At 45.3% G+C, this 23,588-nt stretch overlaps 1 protein-coding gene across 2 annotated transcripts in view; it reads right to left on the reverse strand.

The window, feature by feature from the left end:
* Positions 1–23,588, reverse strand: part of HPRT1 (hypoxanthine phosphoribosyltransferase 1) — an 88,438-nt gene that overhangs the window by 32,852 nt on the left and 31,998 nt on the right. For both annotated transcript variants that reach the window (XM_030209881.1, XM_030209880.1), the window contains exons 2-5: positions 21,593–21,699; positions 12,487–12,670; positions 11,416–11,481; positions 6,977–6,994 (exon numbers count right to left, since the gene is read on the reverse strand). In XM_030209881.1, the coding sequence (XP_030065741.1) occupies positions 6,977–6,994; positions 11,416–11,481; positions 12,487–12,670; positions 21,593–21,699 (375 nt within the window). The remainder of the gene's footprint in view (positions 1–6,976; positions 6,995–11,415; positions 11,482–12,486; positions 12,671–21,592; positions 21,700–23,588) is intronic.

Genomic DNA, 23,588 nt, shown 5'->3' on the forward strand with positions numbered 1-23,588 from the left:
GGCATGGGTTTGACTGCTCGGGCCTGTAGAAGGATGGAGAGCTCCTTTGCAAGTACTTGCTTGTGCTGAGAGCTGATGAATGATGCTCTCAGTGGGCAATTTGCAGGTCTCTTATGCCAATTCAGTGCGTACCCGAGGATGGACTATTTGAAGAACCCACTGGTCAGAGGTTACAAGGTGCCATCTGTGATGGTAAGAAATGAGTTTCCCTCTGACCGGAAGGTTGTCTGGGACGGATATCTTTTGAGCGGCTACGCTCTGCTGGAGCCAGTCAAAAGCCTGTGGCCTGCTTTGACTGGGGAGCTGGCTAGGAATTTTGGAGACAGGGCTGGTGAGGTCTGGGATGCTGGGCCTGAGTCGCCCGAGTGGAATGAGCGGGAGGTGGGTATCTTTAAGAGTAGTAGGTATGCTGCTTAAACCCGGTCAAAAATCATCTTGTTGAAGAAGATGTAGATGGAGTACACAGAGTTTATTTATTTATTGCATTTGTATCCCACATTTTCCCACCTCTTTGCAGGCTCAATGTGGCTTACAATACATCATGAATAGTGGAAATATATTAGAGAATAGACATTTAGTGTTACAGAAGGATCATTGGGCAACATGATAGTGATGAAACATGATAGTAGTATAACAAGCAGATATTATAAGACAGTTCTGAATATATGTGGAGGAGTTGTGTATGTTCACATTGGTTGATCTTTGTGGTATGCCTTGTTAAAGAGATGGATCTTCAGCAATTTGCGGAAGTTCATTAGTTCGTCAATCGTTTTTAAGTTGCACGGTAATGCGTTCCATAGTATCTGGATTTTTTCTTAATGTCAGCAATCTCTTCCACTTTCTCTCCAAACAAGCATAGCACGTCAGATAACCTATTTTGAACTGCTGATTCCAAGTCAGAGACATGCAGCCATGAGAGAGTCTGCACATCCCCACACCCATTCCAGAGAGCCTGGACACAACGTTAAAAGAATAACTGCTCCTGGTCAGATAATGTCTACACTCCATCTGCTTGCTGGCCAGCTGGCGAAGCTCTACGGCCTTCTCCAAAGGGAAAGAGTTCACCACAGTCAGTATAACATTCACCAGAGTCTCTAAGTAAAGACTCGTGTAGAGCTGGTAAGACTGGATGCGTGCAATGAGCATTGAGACCTGAAAAGTCTTCCTCCCAAACGAATCCAAAGTTCTAGCCTCCCATCCCGGAAGCACCAAGGCATGAGACCGAGAACTCTTTAACCCGTTTAGCCGATTCAGTCACCATGGAGCTGTGGGGCAAATCTGTCTTCTCGAATCCGGGAGCCTTCTGCATACGATACTGCATAGTCACCTTCTTAGGTACAACCTGCATTGTGAGGAGAGACTCCCAGTTCCTTAATAGTACGTCCTTAACGATAGGGTGCAATGGCACTGTGACCCCTTCCTTAGGAGGAGACTTACAGCCCAGAACAGATAAAATCTCCACTCTGGGCTCCTCCTCAGTCTCCAACTTAAATGGGACGGCTGCCGCCATCTCCATTACATAACTGGTGAAAGAGAGCGTCTCTGGTGATTTCCATCTCTCTCGAGGAGGAGAGGGATCAGAAGGAATTCCATTCCTCCGAGACATATTATGGATCCTCATCTGACTCCCATGAGCCGTTCCGATCAGACTTCACCATACTCAGAAGCAGGTGAATGAGTCTGTGTCGGACCTCATTTTGCTAGAACGATGTTCACACTCTGAGGAGCTTTGAGGGGCAGCCCTACTCTCAGACTCCGGGAAAGCTTCCTCCTCGGATGTCGAAGGCGGTACTGCATGCCCAGACATGGCTGACACCCAGCAAGGCACTGGAATCAGTAGAGCCTCAGAGAGGGCCTAAGGCTGTTCCAGTGGTGCAAGTGCCCTCGGTGCCAAAACAGGAGTCTCCTGCGCAAAAGTGCCAAGATGTCAGTGCTGAACCAGTAGCAAGGGCCGAGCTGCTCGGTGACCTGCGCACCAGCACCTCTAAAGAGAGAGAGCACTCCTCCCGGCACCAGCGATTCTCGGGTATTGGAGGTACCCATGTCCCGGTGCTTCTGACACCATGTGCCGAGGAAGATTGATCCTTATGCTTCTTGGGCTTCCCCCAATGCATAGAGTCTCGATCCCCTGGTACTGATGAGGACACCGCCAAATCCTTATGGGTCCTTTGTGTCTGGTCCGATGCTGACCTGCTATGGGGCCTGCTAACAGTGCCCAGTGTTGAGGCAGGTGGAGATCTACTTGATGCCGGTGCACTTGCAGTGGATGCCGAAGTCTGAGCAGCCATGGAGGTTGATGCAGCCGGTGCCAAAGTTGATGGTCCAGCCTTCAAACAGCCAAAAAGATGTTCCATTTGAGCCAGTTGCACCTGCTGAGTTCTCACCTGCATTTATAAACAGAGATCACAAACAGAGGGGTCATAATCTGGCCCAAGGCACCTGATGCACCATCTGTGTGGGTATGTGGCAGAAATCACACGTTTACACTTGCCACACCTCTTGAAGCCACTGTGGGGGTCTTCTGGGACATCGAAAAACGTATCTCGGCTAAATTAAACTCCTCAATTTTGAACCAATTAAAAAGGGGGAGTGTTCAAATTGAGGACAGTGCTTGTGGCCTAAACACGCTAAAATAAAAAACTTAAAAGTGCTAAAAAGATCTTTAAAAAAAAAAAAAAAAAGGGAATGGGTAAAAACTGAAGCTACAGAAGAAATATAGTAAGATGAAAATACCCGCAGTGAAAGCACTTGCAAGGAAAAGTAGCATACCCCACTGACCCAACATAAAAATACCAGTCACATGCGACACAACATAACCAAAGACTGCAACAGACATTACCCGACTCTTCTTCCCCCTTTCCCTCTCTAAGTTCCCGCCCAACTATTTCCTACCATACATATACCTCATTATAGCACAATATCACTGTGTATTCATTCATACTATGTATTTGTTCAAACCGTAATCGGCTAACACCGTTAACGGTTATATGTAAGCCACATTGAGCCTGCAAAAGGTGGGAAAATGTGGGATACAAATGTAACAAATAATACTAATAATAATATGTGTCATTTGCTCATTTCTGATCTGAAGGTACTGCCTTTGAAAGTTAGTCAAAAAAATGTATTTGGTCCAATAAAAAAAAAAAAGGTAACGTTTTTCTTTTTTTATTTAAATTTTGTTCCTATAAAGTGGACTAACATGGCTACCACACCATTCTATCACACATTATTATTATTTTTTTTTAAACACAGACTAATCATATCTTTGCTAACATTTCTATACCAATGGTACCTAAACTGTGGGTTGAAACCCAAAATAAAGTCACAGAGCTGCTCCTCTTCCTCTGGACCTCCACTATGACTTATTGCCAATAGTGGCAGTCAGCATGGAGCATAATGTTTGCAGGCTCTGCCCTCTCTTTCTGTTAGGCTGGAAACCCATGAAGAGTACAGGGATCTGTGAGAGAATGACACAGGGCTGTGCAGATGGCTGCCTAAATCAGAGCTTCCCAAACTGAGGGTTGAGACTTCAAATGGGATCACAAAACCTGCCTCTGGGGCCCCAACCAAGGAGGTTTAATTAACAGAAGTCGGCATCAGGTATCAAGGCTGAAGCCCTAACCCCCATCTTGATATACTCAAACCTAAGCAAACTACTGAACCACGCCAAGCCATGCACAGGCAGTCCTTATTTGTAGTAAGTGTTTCCTATTGTTCTGGGTGATTCAATATGGCCACAAGTTCCACCTACTGGCTTCAGGCCAGATAATGGGCCAAGCACACTCCCGCTGTCTCAGTTAAACCTCCTTGGGTCCAGTGGCGTAGCCAGAAGGCAATTTTTGGGTGGGCCAACAGGTTGGATGGATGGACACCTGATATGCCCTGCCCACCACGCCCCTACTACTACCGCACACCTACCCCACTCCCAATAACTTACAAATCTATGAGTGAATAACTAATTCAAATAGGCACAGTTTTCAGGCTCTCTTAAAAGTAGCTAAAGCCCCAGGAGAGAAAAAAAAAAACAAAAAACACCCACATCCAACACATAAGCCAAAATAAGTCACCATATTAAAATACAATGCTGCCTCATTATTCTCCAGTAACAAGTCACTTTTCCTTTGCAGCTGTTTTCATGATTTAGTGTTGTACATAAATTCCAAAAGCAAAAACATAAAGGTAACCATACTGGGTCCGAGTTGCCATCCTGGATGCAGAAAGTATACAACAAGTAAAACACAAACCCCCACCACCAGCAAAACTAAAACAAACCAACTTTTACTTGTAGAAAGGTTTGCTTTTTTCGTTCCTCGGCAGTGCTATGATTCACACAGGCACTCCACTCCCCTTTGCTGCATCTATCCGGCCCTCTCTGATGCACTTCCTGTTTACGTAGGGCCAGATGGAAGCGGCGGGGAGGAGAGCTGACTGTGTGAATGGCAGCAGTCAGAGCGCTGCTGGCAAAAGGCGAAAAAACCACCCCCCTCCTCTGTATGAAAAAAATATTTTTAATAATAATCCACGACTCACACAAGGGTGTACCTAGGAAAACAACCAAAATACAGAAGAACACCTAGGAAAAGGCAGCATCTTGAACATTGCAGTGAGCACTAGAACATCAATACATGAATTGTAAAACTACACAAGACATTAATAAAAATGATCCTGCCAACACAAAACCATGTCCAGATACATTCTCACCAAGTATAGAATAAGTAACCACAAACTAAAAACAGAAATATGTAGACAAAAGTTAAACTGAACCCCCAATAAGTCAGATTCTGCATACAATGGAACTCCACAGAAACAATGATGCATGTCCCCTAGTACTGTGCAATATAAAGATAGCACATGTAAATGTGAAAAAACTGACAAATACCAATCACCAATTTACAAATTAACAAACAGAAAAAAAAATGGAAAACAAGATGATACCATGTTATTGGACTAATACATTTTTCAATTAGCTTTCAGAGGCCAAAACCTCCTTCCTCAGGTCAGTATAGTATACTGCTATGTTATGTTATCCTGTCCTGACCTGAGGATGGGTTTTTGGTCTCTGAAAGTTAGTCAATAATGTATTAAAGTAGTCTAATAGAAAGATCACCTTATTTTCATTTTCTATTTATCACCACAACTATACTACTACTTTATCCTAAAGCAAAAAATAAAATATAATAATACATCTTTTTTCTACCTTTGTTGTCTCTAGTTTCTGCTTTCCTCATCTTCTCTTCACTCTCTCCCTTCCGTCCAGAATCTGCTCCCTCCCTTCTATCCAGCATTTGACCACTTTCTCTGCCCCTTCCACCCAGCATCTGCCCTCTCTCGCTCCCTTCCATCCAGCGTCTGCCCTCTTACTTTCTCCCTTCCATCCATCCAGCGTCTGCCCTCTTTCTTTCTCCCTTCCATCCAGCATTTGCCTGCTTTCTCTGCCCCTTCCATCCACTGTTGCCCTCTCTTCTATCCTGTGTCTGCCATCTCCCCCTTTCCAGGTGGTGTCTGCCTGCTTTCTCTGCCCCTTCCATCCACTGCCTGCCCTTTCCTTCCCTTCAGCCTGTGCCCCCTCTCCTTTTTACATGATGCACTCCAGCATCTCCCCTTCTCTCCATCTTTATCTCTCCTCTCCCCATCCATCTTCTGCTTTCCAGTATCTCCTATATATTTTACTTTTCTCCTTCTCCTGTGGTCTGATATTCACTTTCCCTCCTCTTTCCACCCTTCTTTTCCCTTCCCCTGAGGTCTGGGATCGCTCTCTGCCTCTCCACCCCCTCTTCCCCTTCGGTCCAGCATTGCTTTTCCTTCTCTCCACCCTCCTTTTCCATTCCTGAGGTCTGGCATTGCTCTCCCTCTTCTTCCACCCCTTCTTCCCCTTCAAACTCGCCAGGTGATCTTCCTCCTCTCTTCACTCCCCCGTATCCCTTCTGTGCGGTCAGGTTGACTTGACATCGCACTTCCACCCCGGCTCTCTCCACCCCTACCGCGCTCTGCAGACCTCCAAGCTTTCCAGGCCCACCAGCAGCATCAGCGATGTAAAAGCTGCCTTTAGCCTGCCCCGGAAGCGTTCTCTGTACAGCTTCCCGCGTAGGCGGGACGTTGTACAGAGAAGGCTTCCGGGGCTGGCCAAAGGTAGCGCTTGTATTGCTGATGCACGCCCCCGGAGGTCTGGAAGTTAAAGGCCAGCAGAGCGAGGGCGGGGGGGAGGGAGGGAGGTGGAACAAGGAGGGAGAGCGATATATCCCACTAGTTGGAGGGAGGGGACGCCCGCCGGAACAGAACCTTCATTGCCGCACCAGCTCTGAGGGATGTTGGGTGGGCGGGCCCAGGCATGGTTACGCCCCTGCCTTGGTCCCAACTTAGATGGGCTGTCCATAGGTGCATCTATTTTACTCTATTTTATTTGGACACAATCATGAAGTCACAGCCACAGAACAGATTGGGAAGCACTGGACTAAATACTTTGGGATAAATAGGGAGAGGATGATAGGCAATCTGCTTTTTTGTTTTCATTCATTTATTTTAAAAAAAAAAAATGTATAACCAACTTAAAAACCTAAGTGGTTCACATCAAATACATACATAATAAAAGAATAATATACAATACACACATATCAAACAAATCAAAGGTGCTATTCATCTAACATCAATGGTACTAGTTATACATTATACTTTCCTAGTCTGCTTACTACCATTCAAAACACTAATACTCAAAAGCTTTAAGTTTCAAAGCCTTTTCACATCAAAATGGAATCGCATTGATAATCTAGGGTTAGAAGCATTTTTAACTGTTAAAATGGGGTCATATTTGGATAAAAGGTTAGGAAGCACTGTTCTGTACACATTTTAGCAGCCTAATATGGGAACTACATTACTTCAAGTCATTGAACATAGGAATTAGACTCAAATAAACATGCATTTAACAGGGCTCCCCACAAAACAATCATGAAGGACAGAATGATAAAGTTGGTATACTTACTTCTACGATCAAGACATTCTAAAAAGGAAAAAAAAATAAAAATAAGAGAGGAAGAATTAAACACAAAAGAAAAAAGGAGACTGGATTTTCAACTTTCCTTATTTGTAAGATGTTACTTAGCCTAGCTGTTTCCTCATTCACACTTTGTACTTCAGTGTTTACTGCTCTTCTAGAGAGCCTGACACGAGCGGAAACAGATGCAAAATGATAACAGGCACTATCAATGAAAATGTGTTTGAATGTGATAACTAATCCTGAAGCTTACAGTTCACTGGCTACATTAGTGTGCTCTAGCTAAGTCTATCCTCAGAGGCAAATATAGAACAATGATACATATTAAACTCTTAATTTAAAAACTTTGTCAATTACAACCATGAGTCGACATCAACTTAAAGGCCCTTACCGACAAATGTAACAAATTTAATGTCATATCTTGGTCAAGCTTTTACTAACAAACATGTTTCACTACCCATGACTTAACACAGTAAATGTTTTCTGTAACAAACTGGCTTCCTGACTTAGTGGAAATGCTGCACACTGTCATGTGGAGAACCAGAGTTGGAATTCTAGGTTAGTGGTTGACAGGATCTGAGAGTGAAGGAAGGGGGAACCAGTCAATGCATAATCCACCAACTTGTAGCTGGCCTTCCGCCCCATAACTGTAGGGTTCCAGGGGGAGGGGGCCCCTGCTGTATACCCACTAGCTCAGGACTGTCAATAAGAAGATTGGGTCAAGATTTTTTTTTTTTGGTGGGGGAGGGGGCAGGCACACTGAATCCAGAAAAATTCCTTGGTGGTTGTGAAAGAAAGCCCACATGGTACCACAGCCCACAAGTCAAGTACAACTGATTTACTTGGAAAATGATTGTAAGAACATGGCATCTGATTTTAGATTTTAACTGAAACCATGATAAAAGACCCCCAGTACAAAAAAAAAAAAAAAGGGGGGGGGGGGAGGAGGTTAAAATGTGCTTCCTTAGTGTCCAGGCTGCATCATCCTGACTAGTGGATTGTGATCTCTCCCAACCAGCACATGGAGGTAGAGAAACTGACTTTTCCAGCAACATCACCAATACAAGAGGCTGGTGCTGTGTAGAAAAGGTTTTTTTTTTTTTTTAAACTTCCAGCAGACAGTAGGATGTTCAGGGTGTTTCTGATCCCTGGATTAGCTCCCAGCAGTGCAGGCTAAGGCCACACAGCTTGGTCGAGCCTAAAAGCCTTAAATTCTCAGGTTCCTGGTTCCCTATTACTACTACTAATAATTTCTATAGCGTTACTAGATGTACACAGCGCTGTACGCTGGACATGATGAGACAGTCCCTGTTCAACAGATCCTACAATCTAATTAGGACAAACAGGACAAATAAGGGATAAGGGAATTACTAAGGTGGGAATGATAAAATATGGGTACTGAACAAGTAAGGGTTAGGAGTTAAAAGTGACATCAAAAAGGTGGGCTTTTAGCCTAGATTTGAAGAAGCCAGAGATGGAGCTTGACGTACTGGCTCATGAAGTCTATTCCAGGTATATGGTGCAGCAAGATAAAAGGAATAGAGTCTGGAGTTAGCAGTGGAGAAGGGTGCAGATAAGAGATTTACCCAGTGAACCGAGTTCCCAGGGAGGAGTGTAGGGAGAGATAAGAGTGGAGAGGTACTGAGGAGCTGCAGAGTGCATGCACTTGTAAGTCAATAACAGGAGTTTGAAGTGTATGTGGAAACGGATAGGGAGCCAATGAAGTGACCTGAGGGGAGGGCTAATATGAGAATAGCGACACTGGCGGAATATAAGTCATGCAGCAGAATTTTGAACAGATTGAAAGTAAGAGAGATGGCTTAGTGGGAGACCTGTGAGAAGCAAGTTGCAATAGTCTAAGCGAGAGATGACAAGAGTGTGGATAAAGGTTCTGGTAGTGTGCTCAGAAAGGAAAGGACGGATTTTTGTGATGTTATACAGACAGAAACGACATGTTTTAGCAGTCTGCTGAATATGTGCAGAGAAAGAGAGAGAGGAGTCAAAGATGATCCCAAGGTTACTAGCTGATGAGACAAGGAGGATGAGTGTTATCCACAGAGACAGATAATGGGGGAAGAGGAGAGGTTGGTTTAGGGGGAAAGATAAGAAGCTCAGTCTTGGTTCATGTTTAGTTTCAGATGATGGTGAGACATCCAGGCAGCAATGTCAGACAAGTAGGCTGATACTTTGGCCTAGATTCCTGCTGAAATTTCTGGTGTGGACAGGTGGATCTTGGAGTCATCAGCATAAATGTGATACTGAAAACCATGGGATGAGATCAGAGTACCGAGGGAAGAAGTACAGATGGAGGAAAAAAAAAAAAAAAAAAAAAAAGAGGTCCCAGGACAGATCCCTGAGGTACACCAACTGATAGTGGGATAGAAGTGGAGGAGGATCCACCAGAGTATTGCACTAAAAGTACGATGGGAGAAAAGAAGAAAACCAGGAAAGAACAGAGCCCTAAAATCCAAGTGAGGACAGTGTATCAAGGAGCAGGCGGTGATCAACAGTGTCAAAAGCAGCAGATAGATCGAGAAGGATGAGGATAGAATAGAGAGCTTTGGATCTGGCCACCTGTTGGCGGATGATCACAACCCATTTGTCCAGACTGATCCTTGGGACGTAATGGAAGTCAGGATAATGAAGCCAGGCTAAAGGAAAATTAACAGGTGTAACTAAATTTCATCTTGCTAGATAAACAATGGAAAGCCACTCCACCTTCACCAAGTATTCTTTCACCCCTCCCCTTGCCTGTCTACTATCTTCCATTCAGTTTTTGTTCCTTTTCTGAGTAGACTCCTAAGCTGCAAAAAAACAAAACAAGGCATTTGATTCCACTAGAAAAGGTGCCCAGCAGCAGTATCTGTGTCTACTCTCAAAGAGCCCTAAGGAACTAAAAAACACATGCCTAAACTTACACTTTATAAACACCTGTGTGTGATATATTCTGCTATAACTACCTGATATATACGGTAGAGCATGAGAATCATTAAAGTTAGAATGGACAGCCAATTTCTGGTACAAGTGACTGTAAAATAAAACAGGGTTTCTACACTGAGTTGTCTGATACACTGTTTTACAAGAGACCACAAGTAAGATTAATACTGCCCTTATTTATGCATAGCTGTGCCAAAACTTCAAGAGTACGGATTTGTGTGTGGCCTCAAAAAATGAATTTACTCAGTTTTAACTCTTCTCCCCCCCTCCCCAACTCAGAATGAGAAGCCTTAAACTTAGCATTGATTAGATGGCACCAGTAATTGGGAAGCAAAGCCAGTGCTGGGCAGACTTCTATGGTCTATGCCCTGATCATGGCTGGACAGATTTAGTTTCATTAGCTGGAGAACACGGCTAGTGCCGGGCTGACTTCTATGGTCTGCGCCCTGATTGTGGCTGGACAGATCTAGATGGGCTGAATGGGGCTTCAATGACAACTTCAGTAGTTGGAGAACAAGGCCAGTGCCAGGCACCCTTCTACAGTCTGTGCCCTGAAAATCGTAAGAACAAATCATTCCTTATGCTATGAGTTTATCTTGTTGGGCAGTCTGGATGGAATGCACAGGTCCTTTATCTACCGTCATCTAATATGTTGTTTAATAGAAGTCCATTAGTTTCTTGTAGGAGGGTAACATATTTTCAATAATTTGTATTGTGCCATCATGTTTATCATGTTACATGAATGCTCTGTGCTGCTTATTAAAGGTTTCCATTTATATTGTGCTGACATTCTAAGTGAATATTCCCTCCACGCTGCCTATCATTTGTACCCTGCAAGTACTTATCATACTTCTGTTACATTGTTATATATATTAAAACAGCACAGCAGATTTCTGACAGTGTATCATGTTACACCTATTATTAGGATTCAATTTCTCTGTCTCCAAGTTTATCTCATTGATTATATTTATGCTTATATTTGGTAAATTTTGACAAGCTTTACCTGCTGTACACCACCTTGGAAGAATGTCTTCATAAAGGCAGTTAATAAATCCCAATAAATAAGAGTTCTCTTTATCCTAACCTGAAACACGATTGACAACAACAAACCATAATTCAGGTCACCCCTATACAAAGGGTGACCACATCAAAAGAAAAAAGTTGAGCCAATCTTTATGACCCCCAACACAAATCAAAATTTTCCAATCAGCAAAAACACATTGCTACATAATGAGTTTCATATACTAAGATGGGGCATCCTGTACAATTCCTACAGCTGTTGCCCTATCATCAGTATCTAACAACCTTTCATTTACTACCAATCACTCATCCATCATCTAGCTATTGTGTGAGATGTAGAAATGCAGCTTGCTACATACTGGAGGGGAGGGGAACAGAACAGAGGCACATTGGAGGACAGACTCTTTTACAACCCTACCTATTCCTGTAACCACCATACTTACTAGTTTACTCTTAGCAACTATACGTACCTTTCCTGTCAATGTTGATAGATCATCCCCGCCAATCACTTTAATGTCTCCTGTTGATTGATCATTCTGGAATTGTAAAAAGTTATTTTGTAAACTTAATTCAAACATACAGGACTACAGTACACAATGAGTAGCAATGTATAAAAACACTATGCACCAGAATCCAATAAAACACTAGAAATGTTTTGCCAAACTGAAACACCTGAAGATCAAATTATATAGTACATGGGTCAGAAACTGCAAAGTAGATCAAGCTAACAAGAACAGGCACTATAGCTACTGTATCTAACTGCATCAGGTCTCATCTCCAGAAGGGGGAAAAAAAAAAAAATCAAGAAATGCTTTAGGATATAAAATTTGTAAGAGCAAACATGGAGCCAGTTTGATGGTTCAGCAATTACCTGCCTCCTTTTCTCAGGCCAGCTGGTTTAGAGAATGCTGGATAGGCAGGCAACTGCCCACAGCAGGAGGGAAGAAACCTGGCTGGCACTCTACAGCCACATCTACTGGCCATTACAAAGCACACTTGTGCCAAAATCTGAAGGGAGCAGAGGTCTGTGCCTTTCTGCAGAACACAATTGCTATGAAAGTCAGACCGGTGGGGGAACATGGGAAAACCCTTTCTAGGCTTGCAAATAAAGGTTCTTGGCACCCATGCAAACTGCTTGGCCAGATGTACATCACTGTACAGCATGCTGCCAGCCAAAAGAACATTTCACACAGAAATGAACTAGGACGGATACAGATGTGCACCAATGACCAAGTACATTAAAAATAAGTTATTCTAACAAAGTAAAAACTAGGAAACTAAGTACCATTAACTGAGGATTACTGGTGAGAAAGAAATTACATCATTAACTTTTTTTTTTTTTTTGTGCAGCTTGGACTGCTCATAGTTTCCGTTGTGAAAAATTTCTCTGTTGGGAGGGGAGGGATCTGAGCATAGCATATTCCCTTGTGTGTATGTACAGCATCACCTTCTCAGTAAATTGCTTCATTAAAAGGTCTTTTGAAATTTTCAGGAGTAATTGCTTTATTGTTAGGCAGCTCTGACAAACATCCAGTACTTACACAATAACTTTTCAGCCTAATAAAGTCTACAGTCATTGGGATAGATTTGTCACTGTTTCTGTTCAATGCTTTGATATAGTCTAGCAGGTCAGCAAAGAACTTATAACCACCCTTGAGTACACAGAGAGCTACAATGTGGTGACCTCCCATGTCCTTCATAATATCTCGAGCCAACCTTTCTGTCCTGCAAAATGGAAAAAAAAAAAAAAAAGTTACCTCCCTCACCAAGAAACAAATTATTTTATTAAAGAGTGCTGCAGTATAGGATGGTTCAATCATAACTTATGTTCACTGGATCTATGAACTAAGAACTAATCTTTTCCTATCTGACATTTATTCTAGGTAAAGAACAATTCATAACACTGGCTGACTAGTGCAAGTTTGAACACACTAAACTGAACAATGTTAGTACAAGTGCTGTCCATGTTGCAGAGTGTTTTGCTTCAGTGTATTGAATGCTGAAAGTCACACAGTAAAAACAAACACACACATTCTGTGAATGTGCTTGGTCTTTAGACTTGGAGGAGAGAGGAGAGGGATCATCTGAATGGAGCAATCCCAAATATTCTGTTTTGAAAAATAACGTGACAACAAATGAGAATATATCAATTAGATGTCACTGAAAGCAAAATTTCAAAGTATGGATTTTACAGTTTAACCACAGGCTGCCACTGTCCTAAAGCAACAGATATTAGTTGACAGAAGACACAGCAACCATTAAGAAAATGACAAGGCTCAGGGCCAGATGCACTAAACGTAACGAGCCATTAACGAGCAAATAGTAAACCCTGGCATGCACTAAACGTAACGAGCCATTAACGAGCAAATAGTAAACCCTGGCATGCACTAAAGACTTCTCCGAGCCATTTTCCAACGACGGTAGCAGCTAACGAAAATGGAATGCAGATTAGCAAATTGTGTAGAAACCCTATTGTAATGAGATGCACTAACAAACGCTGGAAAATTTAACGAGAGGTCTGTACCTCTCGTTGGGGCTACACAGGATTGAAAAACTGCTACAAAAGTAAGAAAAACAAAAAATTGGGGGGGGGGAGGGGGGGGGGGTGTCAAGTGCTCGTCAGGGACGTCCTTTATGGACGTCCTTCAGCCAAAAAAAAAAATTTAGCGCTCCGCTTCAAAAAAAGACGTCCATTTTGGCTGTCATCCCCCCCCCCCCTCCAATAATAAAAACGTCTCTTTTGACCGTGCTTCACTCAGCTGAGAGATCTGGAAGTGTCTGAGCCAATCACAGCGCTTGTACTTATGATGACGCCCAATCCCCTTTTTTTTTTATAGACCACTATCTCAAGATCCTTTTTTTGGGGAACTACAAAGATCATCTAAGGTCTGTATACAATTCATTTTTTCACCATATATATAAGCGCTGTGTACTGCTTAATTTCCGTTTTCTAGTGTCAGAACTCGTTTCTCTTCAATTTATATGTAGGGCATTACCCCCACTACTCTTTATACTGAGTCACTGAATAAAGTGGTACTTTGAAATTTTATGTCCCGTTTCCCTGGAGTCATTGGTCCACTTCCCACTTTCTTTACACTGTTTTTTTTTTTTTTTTAAATTTTGTAAAGTTTATTGAACAAACCTTTATGAAATTTACATTGCAATGTCTCATCCTAAATTCTGGTAACAACAATCATTCCTTTCTCTGAACTTCAGAATACAAATATATATATACAATAAAGAGTGTCCCCTCCTATGTCTCCTCCATTTTTCCCCACCCCCTCCCCCCCATTCCCGCTTCCTTGGTCCTTTCCATTCCCAAGATCCCCTCCTTATATCCCCCCCCCCTTGCATTTCTTTCCCCAATAGTCGATCAAATTTTCCCCAATAGTCGATCAAATTCTTTACACTGTTTATACTTACGTGGGAGTCAGTGTTCATCCACTTAGGTGGATAACCTTCTCCTTGAACTGCTACACACAGCAGGCTGCATCACCCTCCTCTGCTGTCCTGGGCCCAACTGCTCATTAATTCATTTGAACTACATGGTTTAAAGGAACCACTGGCTACATCCTGATGTGCAGACTAAACTCAGTGGGTTATTTTGGAGTGGGGGGAGGAAGCTCATAATCACAAGCTAGAGCTTACATCACAGAATGGGGGGAGGAAGAGGGGAGCAAGCTGAAAAGTGTGCCCTGGTGTGTAGGGATCAATCTTGAGGGTGTACCAGGAAAAAAGGGGGAAGAAACAGTTAAAAATGGGGGTCTGTGCCTGAGGGAACAGTGAGACATGAGGGAGGTGGGTATATGCCTGGGAAGAAAGGAGAGATAGGGGTAAGACCTTGGGGACAAAATTAGGGTCTTGCTGGGAGTTAATTAGAAAAAAAATGAGATTGGAGTAAGAATGTGAGCTGGAGGAGGCCTCAGATCTCTATGATGGGAGAATTCTTTATTTATTTATTTTTAATTTAATGCCTTACTGACAGGAATTGTCCTAAACTAACATACAGAAGGCCCCCTTCAAACACTGCAATATGGGAGTGTCCTGTGATCCAGGACTTTTGGAACACTTGGTTGCATTTGGGCCTTTACAGTTACATCTTGTTGAAGTTTATTAAACGTAACAGATTACATCATAGGGGGCATACGGGTGTCCTCATTTGCAATGTCTGCCTAGTTGCTACACATTGCATTTTATTGCAGTGAATAAAGGAAATGCTCCCAACTTTTCTGCAATGGCATATACAGTACAAATGCAGGAACTGATGCGTACTGAGAGACTTTCTGTTGAGGTGACAAGTTTGCGCTCTGAAAAACATTTCTTGGAAACTCTGGGACCCTTCAGTACCTTATCCATGTGTGTTTGCTCATTGATAAGTGATTTATAGAGAGAGAGAACGTTTTTAGGGGATACTGAGATAGGATCTTGAATAGTTCCCCCCCCCCCCCAAAAAAAAGGGGGGGGGGGAAGTATATGCCACCCTATGGGGAAATGATGGTATAGAGGAGGGAACAGGTTGTTAAAAACTTAAGTTGTTTCTAAATTGTATGTCTTAGTGATGCTGGCTATTAGGTGTAATTTTTTGTTATATTTTGTCTTTTTTATTTTGTGCCTTTGTATGACTTAAAAAAATTTTTTTTCCATTAAAAACCTACAAATAAACTACACAGAATTCTGTAGGACTGTAAAATATTGCATACAGAAATTAAATTTTTTTTTTTGCTTAGAAGTCAGATAATTTGTTAGTCAAAATGCCCAATGATAAACTGACAGGAAGGTTGTAAAACATGGGAAAATTAGGTTCTTACCATGATAATTTTCTTTCCTTTAGTCATAGCAGATGAAGCCATTACGTATGGGTTGTGTCCATCAACCAGCAGGGGGAGATAGAGAGCACTCAACTTTTCACAGTGCCTCATGGCCAGCTAGCTCCACTGCCTCTTCAGTATTTGAAGCTTCCAAAGCAGTATGGCAAACCGCAATGGGAATAACATGAACTTTTCTCACAGCGAACGATGGCCCCTTAACAAGGGCATAAACTCCAAAAAAGGAGGGAATGAACTCATCCTCCTGGAGGGAATAAACTCGTCCTCCACTTTGTATAAACGGAGGGAATACTTGCATCCTCCTGGAGGGAATAAACTCATCCTCCTATAACTGTAACAAGAATCCTGACGACTGTTTTCTGACTCCCCAAGGAAGGAATAACTTCAGGAAACAAGAACAGCACCTAAAATCAGAATCACTGCAATACAGACAATCATACAGTGAGGGCTCATGGCTTCATCTGCTATGACTAAAGGAAAGAAAATTATCATGGTAAGAACCTAATTTTCCCTTCCTTGTCATCAAGCAGATGAAGCCATTACGTATGGGATGTAACAAAGCAATCCCTAAATAGGGTGGGAACAAGCCACACCATGCGCTAGCACCTGTGCTCCAAAACACGCATCCCTCCTGGCAGCCACATCCAGCCTGTAATGTCGGGCGAAAGAGAGCTTAGAAGCCCATGTTGCAGCACTGCAAATCTCATGAAGAGATAGTGCTCCAGTTTCCGCCCAGGAAGAGGAAATCGCTCTTGTGGAATGTGCCTTAAAGGCTTCAGGCGGAGCCCGGCCAGACAGCAGATATGCTGAAAAGATAGTGGCAATAGTGGCTTTAGACGCTGAAGACCCTCTGCGAGGACCTGCAAACAGCACAAAAAGATGATCAGAGGTCCTGAAAGAATTTGTAATTCGCAGATACTGCAACAGAGTCTTGCGCACATCCAAAAGGTGAACTGCCCAAATGAATCTGGAAATTCCTCCTCAACAAAGGAGGGAAGAAAAACAGGCTGGTTTAGGTGAAACGCTGAAACCACCTTAGGCATGAAGGAAGGCACGATCCGAACTGTGACCCCCGACTCTGAGAATTGCAGAAAAGGGTCTCTACAGGACAGCGCCTGGAGCTCTGACACCCGTCTCGCCGAGGTAATGGCTACTAAAAAGACGGCCTTCAGTGTCAAATCTTTCTCTGAAGCACGCCGAAGCGGTTCAAAGGGAGCCCCCTGAAGGGCCTTCAATACTAACCCCAGGTTCCAAGCTGGACAAGGTGCCCGCACGGGAGAACGGAGCCGAAGCACCCCTCTAAGAAACCGTGCCACATCTGGATGAGCAGCTAAGGACACGCCTTCAACCTTGCCACGCAGGGAGGCCAATGCTGCCACTTGCACCCGCAGGGAATTATAGGCCAAGCCTTTGTGTACACCATCCTGCAAAAAGTCCAGAATCGGCGAGACAGGAGCCCGCAACGGAGAAAGCGCTCTTGAAACACACCAGACTTCAAACTGGCGCCAAATCCTGGCATAAGCCACAGAAGTGGAGCGCTTACGGGCCTGCAGGATGGTGGAAATTACCTTATTTGAGTAGCCTTTATCTCTCAATTGCGCCCTCTCAATCGCCATGCCATAAGACTAAAGCGGCAGTCCTCCATGGCCACCGGACCATGTGACAACAGGTGCGGAACCAGAGGTAACGGAAAGGGAGCCTCCAACAGCATCTGTCGGAGGTCCGCATACCAAGGCCTCCTGGGCCAATCCGGGGCGATGAGCACCACTTCTCCTGGATGCAGCCGAATCCGCAGGAGCACTCGCCCTATCAAGGACCACGGAGGGAAGACATACAGCAAGTCCAGGAGCCAGGGTTGAGCCAAGGCAACCAACCCGGCAGAGCGAGGATCCCTCCATCTGTTGAAGAAGCACGGGACTTTGGCATTGGAACTGGTCGCCATAAGATCCATCACTGGCTTGCCCCATTTGGCAAATATCTGCAGGAATACATCGTCTGCTAGTTCCCACTCTGCTGGATCGATCTGATGCCTGCTTAGATAATCAGCTTGCACGTTGCTCTGACCTGCAATGTGAGCTGCTGACAGGGACTGTAGATGCAGCTTGGCCCAGTGGCAAATTTGTTCGGCCTGCGCGGCTAGAGCTCTGCACTGAGTGCCGCCTTGTCGATTTATGTAGGCCACTGCTGTCATGTTGTCCGACATCACTCGGACAGCCAATCCTTCCAGGGTCATTTGAAAGGCCAGAAGAGCCAGAAACACCGCTTTCAACTCCAGGCGGTTGATAGACCACGCGACTCGTCGGGCGTCCACAGACCCTGGGCATGCTTCCCCTGGCAATGTGCGTCCCAGCCCTTCAGGCTGGCAGCTGTCACCACTAGGCACCAATCGGGGAGCACCAGCTGCGTTCCCCGCTGCAACATGCTGTCCGAGAGCCACCACTCCATACTGAGGCAGGCCGCAGGGAGCCAAGAAAGTCTGCACTGATAATCCTGAGATACTGGAGACCATCGTTGAAGTAGAGAATACTGTAGAGGTCTCAGTTGCACTCTCGCCCATGGCACCACTTCCAAGGTGGCAGTCATCGATCCCAACAGCTGGACAATGTCCCAAGCTCGAGGGCGGGGCATCCTCAGGAGCAGATGGACCTGATTCTGAAGCTTGCACTGCCTTTGCTCGGGAAGAAACACATAGCCCGAGGCTGTGTCGAACCTGGCCCCCAAATATTCTAGAGATTGCGAGGGGGTCAGGTAACTTTTGGCCATATTGATGACCCAGCCCAGAGATTGAAGGACTGAAACCACTCTGGCTGTAGCTAGATGACTCTCTTTTTCTGAGTCTGCTCTGATGAGCCAGTCGTCTAGGTACAGGTGAACCCGGATACCCTCTCGCCTGAGAAAGGCAGCTACTACCACCATTACCTTGGAGAAGGTTCGGGGAGCTGTGGTGAGGCCAAAAGGCAAGGCCCGAAACTGGAAATGTTTTCCCAACACTGCAAACCTCAGAAACTTCTGGTGCGGGGGCCAAATTGGTATGTGCAAGTAAGCTTCTTTCAGGTCCAGAGACGTGAGAAACTCTCCTGGCTGTACCACCGCAATGACGGAGCGCAGGGTTTCCATGTGAAAATGCCGCACTCTTAAGGACTTGTTTAGCTCTTTTAAGTCCAGGATCGGGCGAAAAGACCCGCCTTTTCGTGGCACCACAAAGTAAATGGAGTAGTGGTCTAGACCTTGTTCGGCGGGAGGCACAGGGGTCACAGCCCCTATCTGGCACAGACTGTGCAAAGTCTCCTCTACCGCCGCCCGTTTGGTAGCAGAACCGCATCGGGACTCCACAAACACGTCTCTCACCGGGGCATCGAATTCTATTCGGTATCCGTCTCTGATCAGGTCCAAGACCCACTGATCTGCAGAGATTTTGGCCCACTCCTCGAAAAAGAGGGAAAGTCTTCCTCCGATGACAGGAAACGAGGAGGGGGCCGGCGCACCATCATTGAGAGGGTCGCCCCTGAACTCCAGGCCTTGAACCGGCAGCTGCAGAACGTTTGTCCGAGCGAAAGGAGTTTCTCTGCTGAAAGCGGGCACGCGAAGTGAACCCAGCAGCACGCCCCGAGCGGTACCTTCTAGCCTCATGGAAGCGAGGTCTGTAAGAGGAGCGGACCGCCTGACCCTTAGAGGAAGGCCTATCTTCGGGCAAGCACTGAGGTTTGGAATCCCCCAGGCCTTTAACAATGTTTTCCAGCTCCTCACCAAACAGGAGAAGGCCTTGAAAGGGCAACTTCACCAACCTTTGCTTAGAGGCCATGTCCGCCGCCCAATGTCGTAGCCAAAGAGTGTGGCGAGCCGCCACTGCTACAGCCATTTGTTTAGCCGAAACTCTGACCATATCATAAAGGGCGTCAGCCAAAAAGGACAAGGCCGCCTCCATCTGCGGAGCCACTTCAGATAAAGTCTCCGCTCCATCACCGGGCTGTTCCACTGCCTGCTGTACCCAAGCCAGGCAGGCTCTAGCAGCATAACAACTGCATGCAGGCGCCCGAACAGTGAGACCTGCCAAATCAAAGGACCACTTCAGAGCTGAATCAAGCCTGTGGTCTTGAATATCCTTCAGGGCAACACCTCCTTCAACAGGGAGGGTAGTTCTCTTTGTCACAGCCGTGACCAGGGCATCCACTTTAGGCATTGCAAAGCGAGCCAAATGTTCCTCACTCAGAGGGTATAATTGCCCCATAGCCCTGGCAACCTTCAAAGGTCCCTCGGGGTCAGCCCATTGAGCCAAAATAAGCTCTTGGATGGAGTCATGCAAAGGAAAGGCTCGAGCAGGCTTTCTGGTACTAGCCATCCTTGGATTAACCGAGGAGGCTGTGCCACTCCCAGGATCTTCAATCGAGAAGGCTTGTAAGGCATCTGAAATAAGCGCTGGCAGCTCCTCGTGGTGGAAAATCCTCACCGCAGACGGATCATCAAGCTCCTTCAAGCTCCTGTGGCAATTCTGCACCCGACTCTGACTCCTCAGCCCAAGAAGTTCTGCCAGACCCCTCAGAATCCTCATAGCCCGACCACGGGGGGGGAAAAGGGGGGTGCGCCACACTCAGAAGGGGAATTAGCCCTTCTGCGTTTATCAGGATAAGAAGCAGGCAAAGCCAACTCCAAAAGGCCAGGATCCACCGGGGGGGGGGGGGGGGGGGGGGGGGGGCGGCGGCAGGCAGAGGGTCCGAAGATCCCTGTGGAAGAGCTCCTTTAAGCATGTATGCCCTATGCAACATTAAAACAAAATCAGGGGAGAAAACCGCTCCCTGACCGCCCGGATCCTGCCCAGGGCTATCAGCTCTATTATTAGCCTCACTCAGAGGACCCCCCCCCCCAGATTCAGGGCTCTCCGTCGCAACGGAGGCTGCACCATGTGGAAAATCCAAAATGGCGTCCGCTGCCAGCTCAGAGCCATGCTCGGGTCGGCTCTACCGTCTGTACAGCACGAATTACAGAGCCCCGCTGCTGATTTGCGCTTGCCACATTTAGAACAGCGCTTTACAGTCTCCGCAGCCATCGCCGAAAACTGCGGTAAAATTCAAAAATGGCGGTTCGCGACAAAAACGTCCCGATCGTGGGCCCACCCCGGAGGAGTCAGAAAACACTCTTACCTCACTAGACCGAGTATCACAGCTCCGGTCCAGCAGAAGAATCTCAAGAAAAAAACCCTCTTTTCCAAGATCGCTGCGCTAAAGCGCGACTTTAATTATTTATTTATTTTAACGCTGTGAGGAAAGCAGAGGCAAAAGAGGTAAATAAAAACACTCCGGAGGCTCAGATAAGTGGGAAAGGCAGGGAAAGGCGAACCAATGTGCCTGCATCCACTGCATGGGAAAGGACAGGGAAAAGCAAGCTAATATGTCCACATCCACGGGGGCATGGGTAAGGCAGGGAAAGGGCTGACCTATTTGCCTTCAAAGTGAAGCTGCTATAGCCTCTAACACCCCCGGCTAACAACTGGCAAGCTAGGAGCCACCCCCAGGCAGATTTTTGATGGAGCTCGAAGAAGCTGCAGCCACCCTGCTTGGGGAGATAGAGAATACTGAAGAGGCAGTGGAGCTAGCTGGCCATGAGGCACTGTGAAAAGTTGAGTGCTCTCTATCTCCCCCTGCTGGTTGATGGACACAACCCATACGTAATGGCTTCATCTGCTTGATGACAAGGAATTTTTGTTTTAAAAACAAACAGCATAATGGTAAAAATGAAAACCATCACATGTCTAGGATTAATGAAGATGGTTCTGGAGAAAGGTACTATAGAAATATAATAATATCCATTTCAATATTACACTGACCTGTCCATGATAAGTCCATGAGGAATGTAGACTCTCTCCAAATCTTTTGCATAATGTTTAGGTATACAAAACAAGTCAAGGTCATAACCTTGATCATCATCAGCAAGCTGAAAAGTTAAAAAAAAAAAGCAATGAACAAATAAAGTCTGCAGTTTATGTAGATTTTGAAGATATGCCCATATATGGAAACAGAAAAACAGCTGAAAAAAATAATTTGTAACGCTATATGCTTCTTGCTGAAAGGTCAGAAACTACTATATACTCACATATAAGTTGCGAAATTTATGACAATTTTAAAAGGTCTATGGTTGTAGAGGACAGGGGCGGCAACATATACACAAGTCCACCAGCATTTCCCTTCCCTACCCATTCAAGCTAGTTCCAGCATATCCCCTTTCACCACCAGCCTTAAGATCTTGCATCTCGTTTTCCAGGTTCTCCTCTAGTCCTGTGAGCAGCAGTGGCATATTCTCCCCCTCTCTTCCCCATGCAGATATTTTCCTTAATACCTCTGGCGTGCCAATTCCGATTCTGCACCAGCACGGGACCTTCCTATATAGATCTATGCTCAGGCATGTGCACCCTCTGCCTAGCAGGAAAACACTTCACGATTCATTTCTTGTCAGGCGGAGGGCGACAGAGTAGTTGAATGTGGGCCTGCAGAAGAAGCCCCACACCAGTGCCAGAAACATTGAGGGATGGCTGGGAACAGGCTTAGAAGAAAGTAGCTACATGGGGTAGCTGCTGCCCACAGGACTGGGGGACAGCCCGGGGGAGATGCTGGCCATGTGACCTATACACAAGTCAGATGGGGGTGATAGAGGAGGAAGTTAGGGTGCAACATCTACGCGAGTATCTACGATAATCTACTTAAGAGGGTCAGCCAACCTTCGTCTCAAACAGCATAGGGTTTTATGCACACCCAGAATTGTTGAACTACAAAATCAGTTGAGCACAAAGCATGACAAAATTCCTATTATCTCTCTCCCCCAACATACGCTAATGCACGGTGGGAGCCTAGGCAGGCATGCATTTTTCTCTCTTGTGTCACTCCATCCCCCCCCCATCTCCCCCACTGGGAGCTGCCAGACAAGAACAGAAAAGCTCACTATTATGTACTACTACTTATTTCTATAGCGCTACTAGACGTACGCAGCGCTGTACACTTGAACATGAAGAGACAGTCCCTGCTCGACAGAGCTTACAATCTAATTAGGACAGACAAACAGGACAAACAAGAGATAAGGGAATATTAAGGTGAGGATGATAAAATAAGGGTTCTGAACAAGTGAATAAGGGTTAGGAGTTAAAAGCAGCATCAAAAAGGTGGGCTTTTAGCGTAGATTTGAAGACGGCCAGAGATGGAGCTTGATGTACCAGCTCAGGAAGTCTATTCCAGGCATATGGTGCAGCAAGATAAAAGGAATGGAGTCTGGAGTTAGCGGTGGAGGAGAAGGGTGCAGATAAGAGAGATTTACCCAGTGAACGGAGTTCCCGGGGAGGAATGTAGGGAGAGATGAGAGTGGAGAGGTACTGAGGAGCTGCAGAGTGAATGCACTTATAGGTCAATAAGAGGAGTTTGAACTGTATGCGGAAACGGATAGGAAGCCAGTGAAGTGACTTGAGGAGAGGGCTATGAGCATAACGACCCTGGCGGAGTATTAGTCGTGCAGCAGAATTTTGAACAGATTGAAGAGGAGAGAGATGGCTAAGTGGGAGACCTGTGAGAAGCAAGTTGCAATAGTCTAAGTGACAGGTGATAAGAGTGTGGATGAGGGTTCTGGTAGTGTGCTCAGAAAGGAAAGGGCGAATTTTGCTGATATTATAGAGAAAGAAACAACAGGTTTTAGCAGTCTGTTGAATATGTGCAGAGAAGGAGAGGGAGGAGTCGACGATGACTCCAAGGTTACGAGCTGATGAGACAGGAAGGATGACAATGTTATCCACAGAAATAGAGAATGGGGGAGGAGGAGAGGTTGGTTTAGGGGGAAAATAA

This window comes from Microcaecilia unicolor, chromosome 7 (assembly GCF_901765095.1).
Source record: "Microcaecilia unicolor chromosome 7, aMicUni1.1, whole genome shotgun sequence".
In the NCBI taxonomy this organism is placed as follows: domain Eukaryota; kingdom Metazoa; phylum Chordata; class Amphibia; order Gymnophiona; family Siphonopidae; genus Microcaecilia; species Microcaecilia unicolor.